At 42.1% G+C, this 25237-nt stretch overlaps 1 protein-coding gene across 2 annotated transcripts in view; it reads left to right on the top strand.

Moving 5' to 3' along the window:
- Positions 1-22835, top strand: part of SLC38A1 (solute carrier family 38 member 1) — a 69463-nt gene extending 46628 nt beyond the window's left edge. For both annotated transcript variants that reach the window (XM_045828964.1, XM_045828965.1), the window contains exons 6-17: positions 4778-4851; positions 6269-6361; positions 6680-6761; positions 7789-7871; positions 9238-9296; positions 9409-9522; positions 11005-11084; positions 12641-12741; positions 13954-14072; positions 14636-14777; positions 14869-14966; positions 16869-22835. In XM_045828964.1, coding sequence (XP_045684920.1) covers positions 4778-4851; positions 6269-6361; positions 6680-6761; positions 7789-7871; positions 9238-9296; positions 9409-9522; positions 11005-11084; positions 12641-12741; positions 13954-14072; positions 14636-14777; positions 14869-14966; positions 16869-16970 — 1147 coding nt within the window. In that variant the 3' untranslated portion in view covers positions 16971-22835. The remainder of the gene's footprint in view (positions 1-4777; positions 4852-6268; positions 6362-6679; positions 6762-7788; positions 7872-9237; positions 9297-9408; positions 9523-11004; positions 11085-12640; positions 12742-13953; positions 14073-14635; positions 14778-14868; positions 14967-16868) is intronic.
- The last annotated feature ends 2402 nt before the right edge of the window (positions 22836-25237 follow it).

Here is a 25237-nt window from a genome sequence, read left to right on the forward strand (position 1 = left end):
GGTATTAGGACAGTGGCAATGGAGATGGAAGGCGTGGAGGAAGCATATAGATTTGGGATATATTTTGGAGGCAGAAATGACAGGACACTTGCCAGTGAATTAGATATGAAGGATGAGAGTAGTTGGGACATCAAAGACGACTTCCAGGTTTCTGGCTTGAGCAGTTGGCTGGATGAAGAGCCATTTTCCAGATGGTCTTGTTCTATTCATAGTCCCAGTGACTTGGATGAAAGCCGGTTCAAGATATAAAGCCCGATGAGGTCGTTGATACATTAGTAAAAAGGATCAACAATTTTTAAAAATTACAAGACTGGAAATATAAAATGGAATGGAAATAAGTACAGGGGGTAAAGAGTATGCAGGATAGGACCTGGAAGATTAGCCTAACAGCAGCTCACACCAGAAGCTCAGTAAGAATGAAAAGTATGACACGGAAGCCATGGGAATGAATACTGAAACAGATTGCCTTAAGAGAAGCATGATGTCTGACTCAAATTAATTCTTTTACCATGTTTTGCACTGTTGAGACCAAAACCAATGTGGTGGCATTGTACTTCTCCAGGCCCACAGTCATTAAAAAAGGATGCTTGAGAACCTGGACCATGACTGAGACATAAACAGCCTGAACTCTCCATCACAGGATGAGCAGCCTGAAGAATTAGAGATGTTGAAGTCAAAAAGCACAGTCCTGAAATGAGTGCCGTCAGATGGACTGTTAGGTGGAAGCGGATTTAGATTTCAAGTAGATTCGAGTGGGTCCAGAGAGTAAAATGAAGACCCCGGGGTAGAAAAAGCTACAGTAGTTTTAGCTCGGCCTCAGTCCCAATGCCTAGCCCTTTCCAGAAACCAGACGGGTTGTGTGTGTGTGTGCCCTGTCAGAAGACATTTAGCAAACCCTGATGCCTGTGTGTGGGCATGGAGCATGAAAGTTTCCTGTCCTGGGTGAAAAGCTGGGCAGGATCGTCTCCCAGGTGTCTCCCTATTCCAGGAGTCTAGAAGTGTGTTTCTTAACCAGCCTCTTTCTTCTCAGGGGACACGAAGTCTCCTAGGATGTCCTTGCACCACCTCTTCCAAAGTGATGCTGACACAAGGCTCTCAAAAGTTCCCTGGCCACATTCTGCAGAAGACTAACTCTCCTGCCACTGCATCCCCAGGGCCCAGGTCCCGTTACATGTTCCAGGTCCCCATCTCTTCAAGGCTGAATGTTAGCTCTAAAATATCAACACCCTGACAACTCAGATTCCATGTTGTTGAGGTTTAGTTCCCATTGAAACGTTTTTTTCAGCAAGCAGCTTTTGCCCCATCCATATGAAAACTTTAAATCAATGATTAGAAGTGTGAAAGCTTACATAATATTCAGATGAAATGAAAAAAATAAATCATTAGTATTCCTCTTAGCACAGGAATACCAGCCTATGTTTCTCTTCCCAGAAACCATAATTATATGTACAAATCTCTAAGTGGACAAATAAGGACACCATCTTGCCAGAATAGAAGCAGTGTTCCAATAAGTCATTGTATTCTCTCGAGTCATTCCTCTTGTTTTTAAATTACTATTACTATTATTGAATCCTCTTGGAAGCAAAAATCTCCTACCCTAAGAGGGAAAAAAATTACCAGAGGATACTAAAAAGTATTTAAATTAAAAAAAATAAATTTGATTACTCTAAAATTCTTAGACAATCATATTGACTTGCTACTGTTTTTAATTAAATTTATTGGGGTGACATTGGTTAATAACATTATGAAAGTTTCAAGTGTACAATTCTGTAATTGCCTTGTGTGCCCCCCACCCGAAGTCCCTCCGTCACCATGTAGTTGACCCCTTTACTCTCTTTATCTTCCCTCACTCCCCCTCCCTTCTGGTAACCACCCTCCTGTTGTCCCTGTCTCTGGGTTTGTTTCCTGTGCCGCTGCCACCTCTGACTGCACCCTCTTAAGCTCTTCTAGGATCTGTTATAGCCGATGAGACAACTTACTGCTTCTTTCTAAGAATCTAAACAAGAAGGTATACTTTCCTAAAATTTAATCCCATGAATGCTAAAATCTGTAATAGCCTAAAGCAGTCTTAGAATTTTATATACAGAATTTGCCTTTTAGTGACCAGATAGAAAAAGGGTTTTGTTTTTATTACTTTTTAGTCTTTGGAGGGCAAATCTGTATTTTGAGAGAGACGGAGAGGAGAATCCTCAGAGACTGGGTGGCCCAGGACACAGGCTGCCACACCCTCCCTGTGCGGGCCCTTTTGTCTGGGGCGCATGGTACCTCTCTCAAACACGGGGACCAGGGGGTTGTTTTCATCACTGCGGGAGGACCTCGTGCTGCTTCTACATGTGGGGAAGAGGACAGGTGAACTCCCTACCAAAATCCTCCCTGACCAGCACTTCTCTTGCCCTGGCAGCTGTGGCTCAGTGGACTGACCAGCAGGCTGTGAACAGAAAGGTTGCTGGTTCTGTTCCTGGTCAGGGCACATGCCTGGGTCGTGGGCCAGGTTTCAGGGTGCTCAAGAGGCAACCAGTCCATGTATGTCTGTCCCTCTCTGGTGTTGCTGTCCCTCTCTCCCTTTTTTTCTCCCTCCCTTCCCCTCTCTCTAAAAGTAGATAAATAATATCTTTAAAAATTGCTTTTCTTACTTGAAAAAGAAAAATAAGTGATAGGAGTTTATGAAAAAATCCATTACCTTTTGCCAAGGCCCACTGGCCAGCTAAGCATCATCTATGAAGAGAGTCAACCTAAAAGACTGCATCAAGAGTTAACCCAGTGCATGAGCCACATGGTAGTCCCAGGGTCTATTTGCTAGGGAACAGAAGATTCCTTAGAATGTTTCTTTTCTAATAAGTAACCAGTTCTCCTAGACATAGGGCCTTTGGTTAATCATTACACAGATGTCAGTAATTACCACTTCTGCTAGGCGCACAACTCCTGCAAGGTCATACTCTTTACCCATTACCCTGGGGCCCTGTGGTAAAACCCCTTTCTTCCCCAGTCCAGGCCTGGGAGAACTGACTCAACAGGCTGCACAATCACTCTAGAACAGCACAGGACCGACCCTCAAACCGCATCCATCCTACCCCTAACTGGGAAGCCCGTGCTATTCTGTGCCACACACAAATCCTCCATGGCCCGTCACGTGCACATGCACCTCAGTGTTCAGTGCCTCTAAAGTCACGTGTGAACTCTTGAGTAAAATTCAAAGCCTACTTCAACATAAAAATTGTTTATAAAATGAGAGAAAAATCAGACCACAATTGTACCCTATATCTTACTCTCTGGCAGAGCATATCAAATTAGGTTCCCTTCATTTCTCAAAACTACTGGACGGGTTAATAAATGCTAGCTCTCGGTTTCTTGTGTCCCTCAACCAGAGTAGATAATGAGGGACTTCCCCTGTTAATCACCCTCCTGCTCAGGGACCTTAGCTAAGTCATTACACAGCTGAATGAACTTCCTTACCTACATTTCCCTTTATTAGCTGCTAGTCCTTTTTATTTATTAACCTTCATCCAAACTGCTAGGTTTCCTATTCTTTCTCCTAGTGTTTGTTTTACTTCTGCTAAGCTCTGTCCCTCTTGTGTTTTCTGGCCTTCTCTGGCAGCCCATCTGCTCTGCAGTTGACCATTTTTACTCCCCATTTATCTCCTCGTGGCTGCACTGCCCATAGGGGGAACAAAGTGCCGTAGTACCTGAGAGAGCAGTCTTTCTATCCGGGGCAAGGGAGGGCCCCTGAGGAGGTGACATGTGAGCTGGGCCACAAGGCCGTGGTTCCACAGGTGTGAGAGGTGCGGAAAGGGTTTGAAGGAGACGGCCCACACAGAGAGGCCTGCATGCTGTGCCAAGTGCCTCTCAGTAGCACTTGCTAGAAAAATAATTGCCTCAATTACTCTAACAGCGAGTCAATCACAGTAATGTATTGTTCTAGGGATATATTTCCTTACAGCGGGAAGTGAGTGGTTTCATCTGGGGCACTGGACATTTTTTCTTTTTTATTAAATAGATTTAGTTTTCATTATTATGTCTGTTTTAGCCAAATGATTCAGAAATAATCTGTGTAATCTGCCACATCATTTTCACTGCTTTTTCTTGAGGAAGATTTCATGATGAGCCAGATGTACTAAAACAAAAACATGAGTTCATCATTCAGAAAACTGTTTTCATTGTGCTTGATTGTCAAAGTTTTCCCATCCATTAAAAGAGGTGCTTATTCTTTCAAGAGGAACCAGGTGCAAAAAAAAAAAACCAAAAACGTGAATTATCTCAGTGATCCAAATGTATAGACTCATAAATAGCCATAAGATCATGAGGTGAAAAGAACTTTGGACATTAATTGGCTTGTGTCTTTATATTATAGGTGAGGAATCTAGGGATGGGAGAAACTGAGCCAATTGCCCAAAGTCACGTGGTCGCTGACCTAAGGGGCCTCCCCAGCCTCCCCACACCCCACACCCCTTTCTCACACCTTCTCACTCGGATGGAACAGGGCACCACAGACTGCAGAAGCTTTCTTTCATAATGTTGTTTTAGAATCATCCCAACTGAAGTGATCCCAGATTGCTGTTTAGGCTTTGAACTGTCAGTCACTCAGATTCTAATGGGCCGTTCTTTATCTGGTAGAACAATTTTATCAAGGACTTGAAAGAAGGTGTGACTCATAGGTTCCCAAATGTGGATACTGTCAACAAATGGTGTTAACCATATAAATAAGCCTTTGTCCTTCTAAAATGGAAGGTGAGAGTATGTTCTTTTATAGTTATTGCACGGCCTTTTTTCTTTGCTTTAGGATCCTTTTGTCTTCAGTGACACTGCTGTCTATATACTCAATAAACCTTCTGCTGATCTGCTCAAAGGAAACAGGTAAGCTGATGATATGTCTAATCTCGTCAAGGCCAGGATGGATGATTTCGATGGTGATGTTGTGAGCAAATGATGCTCTTCCTGTTCAGAAACTTGATTATTAAAGAAAAAGAGTACTTTGGCCTGCAGTCACTGGAAGACCTGTATTAGTATTTACCTAGAGAAACAGACAGAGCAACTATAAATTAACTGGTCACGAACAATGAACAATGGTGTCATTTAAAGTAAACCCATAATTATCCCCTTTTTTTCTAGTTTAAGATGACTTCATTTTAAAGGCTTCAGTTTTTCCTTGTGTCTTTATAAATTCCGAACAAGGATCCCATGTTTTTCATATTATAGCCTCCAAGTTTTAAAAGTAAACAGAGCGTTCATTCTCTTCTGTACAAATTCCAGGGAGAAAATGTTACTCCCGAGGCAATGTGGGAGTGAGTGTGCTGTGAAAGGATTTCAAGTTCTCTGGGCAGTGTAACACCTGAAGTGTTTATTTCCTATTCCTGGGACACTGGCCTATGTTTGTAATACTTTGACTTTTACATTAGCTAAAACCACACTGGCCAACTATTGTGTATAGACGGCTCCACTTAAGTGGAACATTTTGTAATAAATTGAGGATCTAACCATTGTCTGATTTAAACAGCAATCTTATGAGAGATTAAACAAAAGTTTAATTTAGCCCGACCCGTATTACTTTCTGTGAACCTTTTGAAAATGTGAGCTGAACTGTCATAAAGAAATATAAACATTTTTTAAATGAATCATTTACAATCTTAGTATTTATTGAGATAAGCTAGTTGAACACTTTGGAATTTTGCTATAGCCAAATTATTCTTAGGTAAACTCCTCTACTGCTCTTTTGTGAGTTGTTTATCTCTGAACTAAATTTTACAACCAGTCAGTTCTGATGTCATGACTGTTACATGCTTCTAAACTCGTTACACTTAGGACACAGGCATTGATGGAATATGATTACGGTAATTCTTTGTTAGCTAATCACTCGGGTTATTAACTTTTCATCGTAACCATCAGGATTTTTAGTTTCATACCCAATCTTTATTTTAATGATCCTCACCAGACCTGAGAATAAGATCAGAGTGGGAATTTCCCCCTAGTAAAGTGAAAAGTCTATTTGAGGTGCCAGTAGTCAAAAATAAGCCTTATGACCTATTAGTTTAACTGTTTGCAGCCAGTGTGAAAAAAAGAGAAACTGTGGTCATGCCTGACATTTTAAAATGTTAGGAGGTTATTTTATAATGAGAATGCCTTAACTCTTGCCAAGCCAAGAAGGCTGTTTGTGTGATTCTGAGAAAGACACAAAATAACTTGGAGAATAGTCAACAGCATGATCAAATCTTGGCTGTTTTTAACTTTTAGAGCCCTGTCACTTCTTGTATTCTCAAATATGATTTCTAAACAGGCTGCATGGTTTATGAAAAGCTGGGAGAACAGGTCTTCGGCACCACGGGGAAGCTCGTCATCTTCGGGGCCACCTCTCTACAGAACACCGGAGGTAAAAACGAAACAAACGTGCTTCTCTGTACATAGCTGTGAAGTGGGTGAGCGCTGTTATGTTTTCTGCCTCTGGTGGTTGGGTGGCCACATGGATTTTAACACAGTTCAGAAGGTATCATTTTCATTGCTAAGATGGCACATGGGGAGTGAAGCAGAGCAGCAGTCACTTTTGTAAAACCAAGGGTACTGGGAGAGTATCTAAAGCTGTCTTTGTGTCTTATTGAAGGTTAGTCTAAGAACAGGCTGGTAACCTTTTATATAGCTTGCAACATGAGCCTTAGTATCTTCTTTCTAAAATGTTCTCATTTTCCTCTAGCAATGCTGAGCTACCTCTTCATAGTAAAAAATGAACTGCCCTCTGCCCTGAAGTTTCTGATGGGAAAGGAAGAGGCATTTTCGTAAGTTATAGACCCCTTTTTTATTTTGTAAGATAATGAAAATGTTTTTAATTTAAATGTGAGCTCACCAAAGTTTTCCCCAGGCTGTTTTTCTCTTCGTTGTTCTAATAACAAATTTCTCTGGAGTCATATACATAAAAGCAGCAGAGAGAACCTTGAATGAATATGAGCATTTAATAGGTAGATTTATCCCGGACTCGCCCCCAGAAAGGAAGGGAAAAAAAGGTAGATTCATCTGTCATGCTGCAAATGGTAGGTTTTCCCAAGAGCTTGAAATCTATATCTGGTTTCTGTGAAATAGAGCAGATAGGGAGTATTTTTAACACAGAGGTGGAACATGTGAAAATGATGATGATGATGATAATAATAATAATAATAATGGCCTTTCTTAAAGAAGGGACTTAGCATTTTAGAAGCAAAATTTACACGAGCCACCGTCATTAAACGTGCAGTTAACCCTGGAAAATGTTGCAGCTACATTTGGCACATCCGTTACATTTTGACTCCCCTTTGTTTAACAGTTCTTGTCAGTCTTAGTTTCTCTGTTTTCCTTCAAGAGAGAATCATAGAAGCCATAGTTCCTAGTCTTCTATAATCAGGATTCAAGGTCAAATACAAGAGCTATGGGAGAGAACAATGCCTACCTGTGGTCACTTGTTTTTTTGATGATATTAGCCAAGCAAAACAAAAAGAAACTTTCTCTTTAAATAATTGATAATACAAGTTGTAATCTGACAAAATGCACTGTGTACATTCAGCTTTGAAACCATATAAATAATTCAAAGGAATTATTGGCCACATTTAGCCAATGGGGGAGAAAAAGAAAACAATGTCCCTTCTTCCATCACGTGGAAGAAAGACAGTAGTAAATGAGTAGCAGTCGGGTTAAAGTGTTTGGATAAAACCTGAATAATGACAAAAACAGTAATAGTAAAAAAAGCCAGTGAGAAAATACAATGAAGTTTTACACTTAAGAAAAAATGTTCCTTTCGAGGAAATACAACCTAACCGCTTAAATGTCTTTCAGAGCCTGGTACGTGGATGGCCGTGTTCTCGTGGTGATAGTTACTTTCGGCATAATTCTCCCTCTGTGTCTCTTGAAGAATTTAGGTAAGGAAAGATCTTGCTTTTGTCATACTCTCTACAGTGCTCTGGTGAATCAGCGACCTAACAAAATGAACCACTTTGCCTTCTACGTTTACGGGCATGGTGAAGATGAAGGAAGTGATAAAGCACGATATTAGTCAGTGTCAGCTTTATGATGGCATCAAACACTGGTCCTGGGCAGTCCCTCCAGCAGGCTGTGGAGGGGAGCAGACAGTGCTCATGGGCTATTCTGAGAAAAGCCCCAAAAATGGAATTCTGCTCATACAAGGTCTTACATGCCCTGATTATTTAGACAATTAGATTTTTAAATCTAATATCAGGACAGAAAGTTGCATGTTTTTATACCCCAAAGTAAAATGAATTACTCTTAAGTTATTGAAGCCTAAGCAGTCTCAATCATTTGCCTCACTGAAGGGAGAGAGAAGTGAAAAGTCAGAAGTGGTCAGCAGTCACTAAGTCATGCCCGCTTGGACTTTCTGGGTGTGTATTTATATCAGAGGCAAGCATGCCCGATGTTAAGGGAATTTCATAAACTGGATGATGTGCCCACACAGCCAGCTAGTCCAAAGCCTCTAAAACGTGTTTCCTTTAGTTCTGGCCTAATTCCAGGCAGACATTTAAAGTTCTTCCCAAAATGATGGCTAACCATCGTTCCTTGTTTTGTATGGGAAATGTCAAGCCTCTCTCTGTAGCTGTCCTGTAAGGTCTATAAGTAGACTTCAAAAACAAACCTACCTAATTTTCTGGTTTCCGGGTCTGCGTTTAGGCTTTTCTATGTGTATATACGTAACTGTTCTCAGTTTAAGTAGAGAAGGGCTCTTCTCCCCCAGGGATGAGAATAGTGCAGCTCCCCAGGGCACCTTAACTCTGCCTTTCTGGAGGCTGCGGTGGTTGGAGAGCTGCCAGGCATTCTGAGGGGAGCAAGGGGAAGATGCGCAGATGCTCACTTTACCCCCAGGAATCACTTCATCTCCTTTGTGCACGCCTCTCATTTGGGAAGAGAATATCGTGGCTGGTAGTCATTATGCACACAATAAGTGCACAGTGAAGAGTAATGGATTTGGCCCCAGGTATCCACCAAAATACAGCAACAGAAATCTATGACTACATTTCCCTGGATTCTGGGAATCTGTGTTCTCTAGTGTGTTGGGGGAAATCGAATCAAAGCACATACTATAACATTTGTACTTAAAGTCATGTTTTTGCCAAATAAAGTAGCACTATCAAATAAAAAACTTTGTATTCACATTAGCATGTGAATGTATGTGTACTATTGGAATCCCAAACTATGCATAAAAAATGCATTGAAAGAAATCAGGTGATGGATGAAATAATAATAATTTATTATTATTTTCTTTAACTTTTTTAGGGTATCTTGGGTATACTAGTGGATTTTCCTTGAGCTGTATGGTGTTTTTTCTAATAGTGGTAAGTGCTGGTTGGGACAGTTGATTTGGTTTTGCCATAGTATCATGCCATGTAACAATTATTCCTTATTTAACTTTATTTGATAAAGTCTATATTGTTTCTCCTGTATCAGGTTATCTACAAGAAATTTCAAATTCCCTGCATTGTTTCAGAGCTAAATTCAACAAGTGCTAATGCAACAAATGCTGACATGTGTACGCCAAAATATGTTACCTTCAATTCAAAGGTAAGTTTCTTTGTCCTTAATTACAGAAAGAACATTTTTATTAAGGGCATTATATTTCCTATTCTTGTAGTAATTAAACTGTTTTGAATGTATTCAATCTCAAAACAACACAGTACCCCTACTTCCAAATTCCACAATTCTTTTAGAAACTTTTGAAAAATATACAAATATTTCATGCTCCCTCTTAACCCAATTTACATGTAGGACAACCTTAAGCATTCTCTGAGAAAATCTCTTTCTCGATAATTGTCTCAGTTCTTCCTTATAGATCTTTAAAAATAGATTAATGACATCCTTAGCCCACAGCTTCCTATCTGGTTGTGACAAAAAGGAATACCTCAAATATCCCCCGCTTGCACAGTTGAAATATAGATGCTGCCATGATGGCCCTTAAGAAACTTTCATACTGTCGAGATATCGTCAATAGTATCGGGAACAGTGGGCTGTGGAACCACATAGGCTTAGATCTGAATCCTCAAGCAAGTTACCCAATCCCACGTGTGAAAACAAGTCTTCTGTATCTTACAGGTTTTTTCTTTTCTTCGGTTAGAATCTTTTTATCTTTTGTTATCCTCACCTGAGCACATGCTTATAGATTTTAGAAAGAGGGGATGAGAGGGGAAGACAAACATCAATGTAAGAGAGAAATATCAATTGGTTGCCTCTTGTACACTTCCCAAGTAGGGGACCGAACCCACAGCCTAAGCATGGGCCTGGACCGGGAATCAAACAGGCACCCTTTTGGTTTTATAGGAAAATGCTCCTACCAGCTGAGCCACACTGGCCAGGGCTTACCAGGGTTTGTGTGTTTTTTTTAAAGAATGTGCCTGGTATAGTGCTTGGGCAGAATTAGAGCATGAGAAGTGCTACTTTTCCTTCCTTCTCTACCAGCTTCTTTTTGCATAAGAAGTTGAATTTGAAAGTTTTAAAAAGTCATATCTAAGAAAACTAAATCTCTTTCTCTCTCTTAACTCTAAGGATGCAACCAAAGCAGTGAATGTGGAACTAACTTTCTTTTTAGATGCCATCTTTTAAGTCTGATTAGATGCACCTTATATACAGCAAAGAGCAGTAAAATGGATGTGGAAGTTCTAGGCATGTCCCCCAACCGTTGGGAAGGAGTCAGGATAACAGCAATGGTGTGTCCACTGCTCAGGGTTGGAAGGGACCCAGTCAGACAATGTAGGAAGTGGTGTGTAACTGGTTAGCACCATATAAATATGGTTGTGCTATGTCTGGAGTCTGTAAAGTATGCTGTCGGTGAGCTGAATCCAAACTCCTCCTGTGCCAAGTGCCTAATGTCTCAAGCTAGATAAGCTCTCTTAGAAAAGCTGCTCCTACTCTAGATATCAAAGCCCTCCTAAAAACCAAATAATCCGGGGACTCTGAAGCACTGTCAGATAAAAGACAGCTCAGAACTACCAGGGCTATATAATTTTATGATAGAAATACCTTTTTTAATGTTTTTTTTCTTTTAAATAGACCGTATATGCTCTACCAACCATTGCGTTTGCATTTGTCTGCCATCCATCAGTTCTGCCGATTTACAGTGAGCTTAAAGAGTAAGTTTTTCATCTTAATCACTTTGTAACTCCTCATTACTAGGTAAATACTGGGTAAAAATAAACAGACTCATGTAACGAACTCCCATGGCCTTATCACCCAGCTTTAGCATTTATGTTGTGCCGTTCTTGAGCAAGTACTATATTTTAAGGGGGAAAAAAAAGAGCAAGAAAAACCAGAAACCTGCAGTATATTTTGGGTGTAAATATATAAAGTGGCCAACTATGTGGGCTTTTTTTTGTTAATCTGGTTTTTCAAATATGTATTACTTAGGGGAATTCAAGTATTTGTGTGGCTGTGTGTAACATATACCTATTTGGCAGTAGAACATAATGACCTTCGGGTTCGTCTGTAAACTGCTAAATACATCATCTCTGACTCCCTGTTGGTTTAGGTGGAAAAGGCTGTGAATCGGGCAGAGAGAAATTGATGTTAAGACCACAAACTAGACAAGAGAATATTGTTGTTCATTTTAAATTATTAAGATATTTCTGTGCATTTGTTTTTGATTGTTATTCTAGAGGAAACTAAAGGCCTACTTATAAGTTTCCTCATCGGTTCTCTTTTTAGCTTATTGTTATCATACTTTCTGTATAAAAAGTCATTTTGGCATAGTCTTAAGCTCAGAAAAGATATACAATATAGCTATTACCATTTTGAAACAAAAATGAAGTTGAAATCATTTAGCATTGAATTCACTTATGATTCTTTCTCTTTCATATTTAATATAGGTAAATTGAAATATTTATATCTACTTATCTATGGGTATATCAATGCCAACTTTATGGTCCTGTATTTAATTACGTTTTTGGCATCTTTTAAATTTTATTGTCCAGCTTTTAGTTTGTCATTTTCTCATGCGTGCACGTCTCAGTTTTTCTGCTCTTCCTTACTCCCTGTTGTGGCAAGCCCACATGTGACTGCTGGCAGTCTGTTACTGAGCACGAGTCTTGTGGATTCATTATTAAAGTTAAAGAAACATAAAGGTTCATCCAAGAGTAAGCCTGACCTAAGAGACAGAGTCCCTCAATATCACCCTTCTGTGATCATTTGGGAACTTACTGCTGTGGAGAAATAGACTTCTAGGTGCGTCTCTCAGGCTACTCAGTGGGAAAACTGGAACCTAAATAACAGCTTTAGTAACAGAACCCCCAAGGTCAAGTTCCAACTCTGCCCTTAGTCTCTGGGGCTAGGAGAACACTATTTGAATTTATTCTGCTTTATCTCCTGTGAAGGCTGGATGTGTAGATAATATCAAACAATATTTTTAAAATACTCTCTGCCCTTCAGATAAGAACTTGATATTCTTTCAAAAGAATGGGTAAGAATATGCACAGAAGTGTTAGTTCCATGGATTTCTCTCCCACAGTACCTTTTTGGTAGAAAAGAAGTTATTCTAACCTGGCAAAGTTGCCGGGGAAACTTCAGCTGGCCGGGTCTGCCCTACCCTGATAGACAGTTAAGTTACAATTAATTAACACTCCCGTGTGAAAACAGGTGTTTAAATTCTGTAACATGGCTTTTAATTTTTCAAAATTTTTATCTTTGTTTTTAGTCGATCACAGAAAAAGATGCAGATGGTTTCAAATATCTCCTTTTTTGCCATGTTTGTTATGTACTTCCTGACTGCCATTTTTGGCTACTTGACATTCTATGGTAAGTAACTTCTGTCAATACATGGATGTAGGTAACAGTAAATAAATTAGTGAAAATCAATATCAAAATAACCTTTAACATGACAGTTAAAAAAGCAATACATGTATCCATTGATTTTGCTGGTCTTTTCCTCTACTTAAAGCAACTGCACTGTAGAATAGTTACCAAAAACAACAGACTGTAATTTTTTCTCCTAATACTGTTCTTAAAAGAAATAGCCTTTTATAAGCATACCACCTGTTACTGAGGAAAGTGAAAACTATATCAGAGAATTTCCTAACTGCTGTTGCAAATTGGGTCAGATTCCATTAATAGAAAAGAGAGACAGAGACAGATGTTGAAAGCGAGAAAGAGCAAAGTGCCACACTCGTGACACTTCCCGTTAATTAAAAATAAAATGCCTACTTTTTCACCGGAAGTTGGAGGCTTGCAAAGATTTGAAGGAATGACTTAGAAAGCTACAGGGGAAGAAATCCAAGATGCGGTGAGAAGCCCTTGGAAGGAGGTGGCGGGGGGCGGTGGTGTTGCTCTCTCGTCAAAGGAGTGAGCGTTTTCCGCTCTCAGTGACTGCCACTCTAGCTCTGGGCATCTTTGAAATAAGCTTTCTGAGGTTCAGAGTGGAAAAAAGTTCAAAGTGGTACATAAGCAAAATAATTTTTTGTTTGTTTGTAAAAGAAACATAAAAAAAGAAATATGCATGAAAGAGAAGAATAATTTCTTGATGGTGGTTAAGTTCCATTGGCGCCTCTGCTGCTTGGCACCGAAGGCTGAGTTGTAAGAGGAGAGTTTGAAAGAGGCCCTGCGTGGCCTGCCACCCGCCCATCCACTCACAAGACTGCGGCTATTTGGCATTGCTTGAGGAGTGGCGCCACATGGGGGGAAATCCAGATTAAGAATAGCTTTGTGCTGCAACCTATATTATTTTTAGTCCTCATTTACTCCTAGGATTAATTTAGCATAAACAAAGCATACCCACTCTGGGTAGCTGCTTCTGGTGATCACTCTAAATTCCTCTGAGTTACAGTTACAATGGACAGGTAGAGCACGTCTCACCCAGGGGACTTTTCTTTTCCACACTATAAGTTGTTTTGACGTCCCAGATCATTGCGTCTCTTACCCTGCAGTTTACAGATTCTGTGTCATCTGGGAAAACTGTCGTTTGGGGGGGGGTGCTTTGTTTCTTGTTAACACCTCCTTTCCCCCTCATTTTAGAAAATGTGCAGTCAGACCTCCTTCACAAGTACCAGAGCAAAGACGACGTGCTCATCCTGACGGTGCGGCTGGCTGTCATTGTCGCCGTCATCCTCACAGTGCCGGTGTTGTTTTTCACGGTGAGGACAGCCTCCATGCAACCCGAGAACCGCTGAGGTCTCGCCTTTCCTTCTGTCATCAGGAGCCTGGTCCAGAGGAGGACAGATGCAGGTTGCTTTTCTGTGTCCCTGACACAGCCTCAGGGAAGGATCCTAGACTCAGCTGAGACTCTTGAGGAAGAAAGTGGGATCAGCGAGATGGGGCAGATTCTGATGGGGTGAATCGTAATAGAGTAAATCTTAATTCTGACTGACCTATCGCTCTCTTTTGTAGAGAAATGCAGATAGAATGTTCGAATTTTGATCATACACAATGAGAGAATGGAGAGGGACCAGAAGGGAATACTTTAGCCATAGATAAAACAAAAACAGAAATTATCCCCCCTACAAGGAAATAATCTACTCATAAATAAAAATGCTTTTCCATCTTAAACCAAGCCCGCCTGCTCCCCACACTGTTAAGTTACCTATAAACTACGCAAGGGTTCCCAGAGCCCTGCGCACCAGGACGGCAGTGCCTGCTGAGAATGGGGAAGGTTGGCTGCTGCAGGCCCTGACCGGACCTCTGTTTTCCTTCCCCGCAGGTTCGCTCATCTTTGTTCGAGCTGACTAAGAAAACAAAGTTCAATCTGTGTCGTCATATCGTTGTCACCCTCATCCTCTTGGTTATTATCAACTTGCTGGTGATCTTCATTCCCACCATGAAGGACATCTTTGGGGTTGTCGGTATGGCTTTGTGACTTTGTGCTCATCCTACAGCAGCTATTTGGGAAGCGAAAATGTCGCAATAACATCACACTTTTTTCTTATTTTACAGGTGTTACATCTGCTAATATGCTTATTTTCATTCTTCCTTCATCTCTTTATCTAAAAATCACAAACCAGGATGGAGATAAAGGAACTCAAAGAATTTGGGTATGTCTTATGCCAGCCACCCTAATTTTTCTGATTAGTTTTTCACTTAAATTTCCAAAGAAGTAGTCCGCCTCTGCCATCTAATACTACTTTTAGCGGCCATGAAGAAAGGCAGCAGTCCTGTAGTTTTTCCCTTGGGGGATTTAAACTATTTCATCAGAATCCCATTTCCTCAAAAATATCTTTTCAGGTACTATTCTTACTGTACCTTTGGTTTTGCTCTGAGCTAGGGCAGGGCCTGCTGGGAGGACGAATGTTTATCATCCAGTGTCTCTATAGGCGATGGCTTATCTTTAGCAACAAAATGTAGTGGAGAGGGACTCAAAGCCCTCATGCAGTCCACTGTCTCTGTGCAGTTCCCAGGCGTGCAGCTCCTCCTGCAGCTCAGGAAACGTGTGATGCCTTACCTTAAATGGCCGAGTGAGCTTAAAGAGTCTTTTTATGATTTGACAGAAAATGCTTTGGAGCAACAGACCTGGATTCAGAAACTACCTTTCTATATTGGGATTCTTGTTTCCAGGTCTGGTGAAGTTCAAGGGCATCTTCAAGGTGGTGCACTTGGAGACAGTGAGGGAAGCAGGGGTGAAGTGGCTGCTACATGAGTACCTTCTGGAGCACCATTTTGTTGGGCCTCGGAGAAGGCTTCTCAGCTGCCCTCCCAGATAGTGTAAGCACTGCACTCTCACGTACTACCTGAGTCAACAGACCCGGACTAAAGCCGCAGGCAGGAGGGATCGTCCTTGTGCATTTGGGAGAAGTAGCCTTGATGCTGGTAGGGCATCTGCTTCTCCAACAGGATCACCCTTGAAGCCATAAATCCTAAATTCTTTTAAACTTTACCAGTCATTATTTTACAAGGACAGAGAGGAAGGAGCAGTCTCTGTGGCTCAGCAGTAAAATATACAAACATCTGAAAGTGGTAGAGGCCCGTCGCCCGTGAATTCTCTGGGCTTCCGCAGCCCCGCTCCCATAATAAAACCTGTGGTGGAACTACTGAATAGCAGTAGATGAGGATTCCTGTCCGTTTTAGGACCAACTGGGAGTTAGACCAGACCCATGATGGTTGGCCCCTACGCATCCCCCTCAGTCCCACCGTGCACCTTCCCTCCTCCCCTTAGCTCTGTCCTCCGGGCTCCCGTCCAGCCCCTTGGCCCTCGTGATGCTTCGCCCCTGTCCCTGCAGAGCTCTCAATAGAGAGTCTCAAGGCCAAACAGTTCATAAGCTTGTGTCCTTCAGACTGTGGATTTAACAACCTGTCCACCTGTGGCCTTCATCAACCCTTTGAGTAACTTAGTTGTTTTCTTTTTTTCACATTTAATAGTATTTTGTATTTGTGTCAGGCATACAGCATAGTGGTTAGACAATCATTTACACAGTGGCCCCCCTACGATTCCAAGCACCCACTTGGCACCGTATAGAATTATTACTGAGGTAACTTAGTTTTTTACCTCCGTTTCCTATCTCACTTGATTAAATTTACTTTGCTTTTATATCGTTTTCCACTTTTCAAACAGAAATGTTTGCTGCCAGCGATAACCTAGGTTGGTTGGTAAAGAGTAATGAAATGGCCTGTATGTTTTCCAGGGCTGTTGTTTTTTTTTAAGTTGTAGTCTTAGTTTGAGAGAAGCTTTAAGGATACCCAGCCAGCTGTGGAACAGAGTTCACTCTGAGTGACCACAAAGGCAAAAACAGAATGGAAAGGGCGGCTCTGTATGGTTTGTCCTCATTTCCCCACCTTTGGAGAATCAGATCCAGAAAGGTTCTCACGGTCCGGCAATGGGTGTGACAAACTCCAAACACAGGGGGCACAGAAAGGGGGGCAAACATTCGTGTTCATCTCCCAGGTGCTCGTGGGGCACGTCTGCGTCCCTGGAAGTAACCCGTGGCTTTCTGTTGCCCCAGGCTGCCCTTTTCCTGGCCCTGGGGGTGCTCTTCTCCCTGATCAGCATCCCCTTGGTCATCTACGACTGGGCCTGCTCATCGAGTGGTGGCGAGGGCCACTGAGACCGGCCGAGGAAAGGAAACAGTCCCGTCTGCTGCTCAGTCCAGTCACCACGCATCTGCCACCCTCATCACTTCTTTTGCAAGTTTACAGAAGCAAACAGAAATCTATGGGATACTTAAAGTGGAATAACACTTTGGTAGCAAAACAGAACTGTTTCTATTATGGTTTGTGTCCCTCCAAGATTTGGGATAAATTTAAGGATCATGGATTTTTTTTTCAAATTTCATGCCATCATATTTCCTAGTACTTTCCACAGTCAGTTATTTTTCAGTCTCCTAACTCAATCTTTTGTGATGCTGTGGTCTGTTAGAACTTTAAAACCATGATCACCAATCATGTTTATTTATTAGAGATCCAGGTCTGAAATAATTTTCTCACTGATGTTCAGGTCATACTATCTGTACCTTTTTAGAAAAGAAAATAACTTTGAATTGTATATATTTATTTTGCTTTACAGAAAAAAATGGTTTCATAAATAATTTGCCTATTAACATAGCACACAGAGAAAATCATGTAAGAGTCACAGGGCGTGTGCTGTGGCTGGGGCAGAACCCGCCGGGCGTTTGAAGTGGCCGTGATCACCCGGCCGCTGACCCCTGCAGTCCAGTGGCCTCACGGGTACCACGTCCTGCCCCACACAGAGACTCAGAGATCTTCTCTGGTGAAGTGTTCTCAGCAGGGGGTGGGGCTGGGGGGCAGAAATGACTCTTTCCTTGGTCAGTGTATCGAACTACATATCTGGGTAATCTAGCAAATGATGTTTTTTCCCCCTTGGTGACTTGTGTCAAAATTACTCTGATCTGAGTCGGTTTCTACTAGAGGAGCCCCAGGTAATAAGTGGAGGAGCAGAGGCACCACGAGAAGGTTGTCCGAAAGGCCTGAGAAGAGACTCCTCTGCTGCGGCTCGCCTCCAGCCCTGCATCCTACGCTGCACTGTTGGAGAGGGAACACATTTTCTTAAATTACAAGTTCAGCAGCTTTTGTTCATGTCCACCAGCTCTTTGCACAGAGAATAACGTGTATCTAGCCAAGGGAGATCCTGGGATAAGTAATTCCTATTTTATATTGGGTACTTTAGGGGGGGGTCTTTAAAAGACTTATTTTATATCTATAAATTTAGGTTATTTCAAATATAAGATTTTTATATCTTAACTAAGCCTCATTCCTACTTCTCCATTAACAATCCATCCAGAGTCGTGAAGAAAGAGACCCCTCAGAGATAGTCTCGGAGGGGAACTTGTGACAGAATCACTGAGGACCTTCCTTCCCCCAGATGAGGGCCTTGCTGTCTGTGTGTCTGTGCTGCTTGTTTTTTGCTCCCATCCGCGCAGTGCCCCACACCACCCACACAGGAGGACAGAGCTGCCTCTCACTCTTACCCCAGCCCTTGTCCTTAAGGTGGAGGAAGGAAGCTGCACAGGGACAGGGGAAGAAGAGAGTGCGGGACAAGGTGGCTCGGAGGGCAGTGGGGAACAGAAGCCCAGAACCACATCGCCCCTGAGCTGGGCTGTAGCCTGTGATTGGATTGTCCAGATCACACAGTAAGAAATGTCTGTGCTCCGTGAGCTGGTCTCTTGAAACAGGCATCGAGTTTCAATCTATATATTCTGGTTGAATTTCTCAGACACCGACGTTCACCGAGCACAGATTTCTTACCCTGAGATAAGTAGAATCTCACTGCAGACTCTGGGCAGAGTTTCCAGGCCCCGAGCTCTGGCTTCTGTTCCCCCCTCACTCAAATCCCCAGAAACCCCCACATGCACGGGGAGAGCATGGAACTGTCCCCTCCCCTTTACAGACCTGTGCCCCCGGGAAAAGGCAGGCACCTCCCCATGATCCCCCTGGGGGAGGAGAAAGGTTGGTCCCTGCATTTCTCTGTAGGGCCATCATGGCTTTTAAAGTACTTTCCCAGAATGACATCCACATTAGGTCAGAGTTCAGATATTTAGACATGAATAACTACCTGTGAACGAATACCTAACCCAGTAAAACGCTCTGTCCTTTTCAGCAGTGTCTTCCACATTGGAGGGGGGCGTGGAGAAACTGAGCAAAACAAGTCAGGCCAGCTGGCCCTTGGAGCTTGTCCAGAGCACCGAGTGATGTAGTAGCCAGAGAGTGGGATGAACCTCCATTAAAAATACATAATTTAGTTTCCAAGCTATATTCTACCTTTTATTTTCCTCACTGATTTATAACAATGTATTTTACATTCCCAAAGTCAATTTAGAGATTTATCATTAACTCTTGGGGGAAGAAGGCTGTGTGGTGATATTTTTGGATCTCTGGATTCTATGTGTTAGTACAGGGAATAATTATTTAAAATATATTTATTTAGAGGAGATACATTGTTGATGCCTGTGATGCCACAGGTTTTTAAAAATATTCTTTATATGTTTATCTAAGTTTGTTGTTGACTGAATATAATAGTCCCTACTGTAACCTGTCAAACATCACTGATTAACGACATCACTTGTGTCAGATTAGCTGTAAGTGTACTGCTCTTACTCTTCTTGTTCAGAGTAGCAAACTGGTAGCCAAAAATACATGTATCACCGAAGTTAGGTAGAACTTAAACAATATAGTCAAGTACTATAGAGGTTTTTCTGCTAAATTAGTAGACTACAGAACATTTTACCTGAGCCACTGGGAGCCGCACGTTTTCCTTTGGTAGACAGGTCTCAACGCCAGAGAACGGTGCCAGTTCCAGGCTTGGGGTTTAGAGCTGTTCTCTTGTCATTTCAGTATGGAGTGCTAGGAAGCCCTCATTTCCTTAACGTTACCTGGTAGAAGTGGGGGCAGTCGAGTGTGCACAGGGAAGAAACCCAGGCTTGTTCAGCAGAGGCAGTCCCCAGCTGACAAGCTGATTATGTTGCAAAACACTGTCAGTTGATTATTTGCAACCTGGACTATAACCGGTGTTCATGGTGGTTAGGCCCCCAGAACAGCGAGAAAAGATTATCCAGCCCATAGTTTAGCTGCAATTGGATAATGTAACAAGATTGTTGAAGAACCTAACCACTAAATATTCTTTCTAGGGGTAGTTGTTCAGAGTGCCAAGGATGCATCATTCCTGTTGTTAGCAGCATCTGGAGTGCCCACGGTAGCCACCCACGCCTGCTGGGTGGGGGGCGCAGGGTCGCCACCAGTCAGAGGTGACCAGAATGGCCTGAAGCAGGGTCTCCGGCAAAGGAGGGGGAGGATGAGTCAGGGCGGCCCGAGAACCTAGCGGTAGGAGGAGGTGAAGGAGGATGAGGGGCCTCTGTGAGCTGTAAACCTCCAGGGGCCTTCCTCAGCTGATACCTTCTTTTCTCTGGGGTCTCAGCTTGGCCTGCCTGCTTCTATTTTTAGGGCCTTTTGCTGCCATAGTTCATCTTCCCCGTGCACTGCACACACAAAAAGGATGTTGCTGCAGAGCCTCTGCCATCTGCCAGTCATTGGAGCCAGCATACAGCACCTCTAATGGTTCAGGGCTAATAACCCGTCGTTTCACTGCCTGGTGATCAGACGGGGTGAAACAGCTCTCTGCCCACTTTCCTCTTTTTATATTTGCACACCCAGTAGAGAAAGGCACATGTGGGTGATAGCTGCAGGGTTTGGGGTGGAAAGAGGATGGTGGTAGGATTCCATGGTGTTTCAGAGGACCCCACAGTTACCCCAGAGCTGACTTTTCTCTGGACTCAAGCCTCTAAGCCAATGGTTCTCAAAGTGTGGCCCCCAGACCAGCAGTAGCAGCAGCAACAGGTGGGAATGCAAATTCTCAGGCCCTACCCCCGACCTAGTGAAATCAAGCTGGGGGGCTGGAGGAGTGACCGGACTGGTGTTTTAATACGCCCCTCTGGTGGTCCTGATGCATATTAAGTTCGAGTGCCACCCTGAGCCAGTTAGTCTTACTCTTGTTCTCCCCAGAGGACGGTTCACAGGACTCGTGGGACGAGGAATGGGGGCCAGGACTTGGGGAGGGAGGGAGCACCTCAGTAGTGGAGCCTCCACCCCCTTCCCACTGGAAAGGCTGATGCAGGTTCCGATTGGTAAGCAGAGGTTGTCTGCACCCTGGTATAACTTTGGGTTGAGCCACAGTATGTTCACATTTTTCAGACCTAGGAAGAAGATGAGGTGTTAACTGTTTTCTGATTTGGGGTTTTTTTTTAAGGGGCATTAAAAGAATATACCCTATGTTAGTGAAGCCTTAGAGGAAATGCTGGATTCATGTCAGGAGTAAGTTCTGCAGAATGTTTGAGTTTGTGGTGCAATGAGTGATGCTGTCTTCTTTTTAAAGTAAATTCCCTAAGAAAAGGTCTGCTCTGAATGAGGAGCTACAAACTGCTTGGAAAGCAATGCAAAGCTCAGTCCCATTTTGGTGCATCCGAATGCTGGGCAGCACAGCGGGGTGGGTAGGGGGTCGGCGATATGACCAGATATTTGCTGTTATGCCTTAGAGCAAAAGCCATCAGTTTCCCTCATTTTATCCATGTAAATGGCTTGAGGCTTAGACAGGGCATTAGCCTCAAGGATGTAATTCCTCCGTTCCAGTGCACAGTAAACTTCCAGCCACGTTCAAAACAAGGAGGGTGCAGGCTACAGCATGTAGCAGTGCTAATGAATGACTTCCTTAGGGATGGCAGACAGAATCCTTTAGCAGCAGAGCATACTTCCTCCAAAATACAGTGAATTATTGGTGATATAAGGCTTTGAGGTACAAAATGGGGGTGGGGTGGCTAACAACTGAAAAATCACCAAATCTAAAAAAAGTTCTTGGAAAATGTATAAAATTCATAAGGGTTAGGCATTTCCCTTTTGGGTTTTCTCAGAGGAAGGTCTATGAAACCGGGCTCATCTGTATACAGGCTTGAATTTTTGTTTTTAAAAGGAAGTATCTATGCAGCTGAGGCTTATTGTAGGAAATACTTCATTTGTATGTAAATACACTGTAAATAAATAGGAGGCTGTATATTTTTGCAGTTGTTGATCCACACTGAAATAGAAGTCTCTTACTTCTGCATATGAAGAATAAAAGTTTTCATAGATATTAGTGGTTTCATTTGGGAATTAGAAAATTTTACATTCTCTCCCAGGTAACATAGTTCTCTCAATGTAAACTTGGAACCTAAAAGTCTTACTTAATTGTTTAGAAAGAGAAATGTCTGAGAAATAGTTGTACTGATTTCTTATACTGATAGTAAGATCAATTATTTAAAAGGTAGTCCTCTGAGCTACAACTAAGGAATATTTAGACCCAAATTATTATCATATAGAAATAGATGACCTAAAACGACAACTGGTTTCTTCATCATGCTCTTCTACTGTTAACACCGACACTACTACACAGTATTTATAAAAACAGAAGTTGGGGACGAGAATGTTATTTTTTCAAAATTGAATTACTGCATTTCCCAAACTTTGGCATTTTTGAAAGGGGGTAGAATCTGAACATTCACTAGGAGCACAAATTTGAAAGAGGAGAAAAACACATTATTTTATCGAGCTTTTGAAAGCCGTGCATGTTTGCCTTTTACCTTCAGTGTTGACGCCAACATAGACTGTCCTAAGTAATTTTTTCCCAAAGCCCTTGAGTCTTCGTCGCCGGTGTGCGGTCTGTTCCCTGGCGTCCGCTGTGTGTGTGTGTCAGACGTCACCGAAGTCCCGTGCGTGTAGGCACGCCGCTGTCTTATTCATGTAAGAACCTCGTGAATGAATTTTAGAGGAATAACTTAAGTGAGTCACAAGTCACAAAACCTTGTTAATCAAATAGAAGTTTTGGTTTTTCCCCCCCAGGATGTGGTGTAAATAAAGAAATGTAAGACATTCTGTTCTATAACTGCTCTATTAACATAGTTTTTAAACATTAAAATCATGAACTCAAACTACGAGTTTTGTGCTCATTCTTTTGGAATGCCGTACTAAGATGGGGGTGTTGGAGGACTTGCTCTGCAGTCTGTTCAGGACGGCTGAGAACAGACTTGCACACATTTGTCTGTGTTCTAGAACCCCGATGTTCACGTGTGTCATCTGTCCGAAACGTGGTACATCTTCCTCCCCTCTTCATAATCAGAGGAGGTTGAACATAACATTTTAAACTCAGGCTCATCTTTACAAATATCATTTTCTGTTGTATGTTGGAGGAGGGACTCTAGTCTTCCTCTGCCTGCATTACAGCCACCCGTACAACAAGACATTCTAGCCACATTTCTACTTGTCCAGCAATGATTGAGGGGAAAGCTCTTGCAGCCTGGCCTGTTCTCGTCCATCACCAGCTCTGTTGCATGGATTAGGAAAGCTTTATCAGACCAGCAAGATGGCCAGAGTCTAATATCCAGATCCCTCCTTGTGGGCAGAGTCAGTGTGGGAACAGGTGGGCCTCCAGGCATGCCTGGGTGTGTCCACCTGTTCTTCCGGGCCACGACGGTGCAGACGTGGATCTCGAGGTGGAAATCTCTGGCACAAAAGTCCAAGTTGTGTGCCTCACTCTTATTTCATTAACAATAAAGCTGACATTTTTATCCTTATGTGCATTCTGCTTGTACTTCATAACTGAGCAAAACTCCAGGGGCAAAGGTTACATGAGTAATGATCGCTTTCAAACCCAAGCAGTTCAAGTGCCCACACCCAAAAGGCTGCTGCGGGTTTTCCTCTAGATCGACAGGTCCCCAGTCCTGCCGCACCTCTGATGCGTCTGACTTCTTCCACTGTGGCTCCAGGAGTGTCTGCTACTACCGTTCTCTGCCGTTTCACACTTCATCGTCGGTAAGGGTTAGTCTCCTTTCCTGTGGGATAAACTGCAGACTCACTGGTAACTTGGCAACTCAAAGGGCCTGCTCGCTTACCTGCCAGATTTCTAGTTGTGTCCTTCCTGGTTAGCATAGTTGGGGAGGGATTAATGAGGCCCAAATAACAAGGACAATTTTTTCATATACCAATGTTTTACTTTTCATTAGTTTAAATTTTAGACTAACCTGAATTTACAGGATAATCTATTCTTCAGTAGGGTCAGTGCAACATCAAAATAACCTGGCATCAAAATGTATTATAAAGCTATAATACTTGAAACAGATTTATACAGATTGTGGAAATAAAGAGATAGAACATAGTAGAGAACACATATCTAAATGGCCCAAATAACACCAGAAAAGTGGCCTTTCAAATCAATGGGGAAAGTAAGGGTTATTCAGTGAACAGTAAAAAAAAAATGACTAGTTTTTTTTTAAACAAAGCCATAAAAGTTTAATTGCATTTCCTAACATTACAGAGCTACTGTTAAAAGGTAATGATAAGCTTTTTGAAGAAAAAAAAAGTTAGATTCCTATATCGTCCCTTATATCTGGAGAAAGCTCAACTATATTAGACTTTAAACATGATGCATAGGTAAATGTGTCCTTTTTTTACATATGTAAATCTATTAAATAAGTATCAGAAATTTTACTTAGCTCATTATTAATGAAGGAACAAGTAAGATGTTTAAAAATAATTCAAAGGAGAATTCAAGGAACACCACATATGAGCAATCAAGGGTGCTGGAATGAATTCCCTCGTGGATGCAAAAGTGGCCTTCACAGGGGGTAATTAATTGCATCTCACCAGACAGAATACATTTGCTTCTCTGGGCAATAATAATTTATCATTTTCCTAAAATTTACAGAATCATAAAATAGCTCAAAACCCCCCAAAAAGTGAGTGGGGTGCCAAAATTTGGGTAGAATCAGAAAACCTAGAAGGGACATCTAGTATTGCATAGAAAATTCGCCCAGTAGTCTTTTTGCCTCTCAAATGTTTTCCATTTTCTTTGTAAATATAAAATTTCAAAGATTATTCTTGGTCTTTAAAAAAAAAGGCTGGTGTTATTAGGTCTACCCTGATTATTTGCATAGGTCCAACAAATGTTAGTTAACCTACAGGCTTCCTTGGGTTTGCTTTGTAATCTGGAGGGCTGGACAGTTCGTAGCCACAGAGTTGCACTTTTACAAGTCTATTATTTGCTGGCTCAAGGCCAGGAAAGCAAGCCCACGAAACTCCCCTGCATGTCACCAGCAGTGTCTATAAATTCAGGAGCATTCCTTTGTCCTCAAGTTCACCAAAATTTGCTGAGATTCCTGGCCTGAGAAGAAGTGCCCTTTCTTACCACCTATCCTAGGAAGCAGGCCAGCTGCCCTGGCATGGTTTTGTACTCGTTGGCTCCACAATGAAAATAACCTTTGTTCCTTAGAGTTGTTTGACATAACCCATTAAATGAGCACCATTCTCAAATATGATATTTAAAAAAAGACCATAGTTA

This window comes from Phyllostomus hastatus, unplaced genomic scaffold, assembly GCF_019186645.2.
Source record: "Phyllostomus hastatus isolate PE091 unplaced genomic scaffold, TTU_PhHast_1.1 phas_scaffold_93, whole genome shotgun sequence".
NCBI lineage: Eukaryota > Metazoa > Chordata > Mammalia > Chiroptera > Phyllostomidae > Phyllostomus > Phyllostomus hastatus.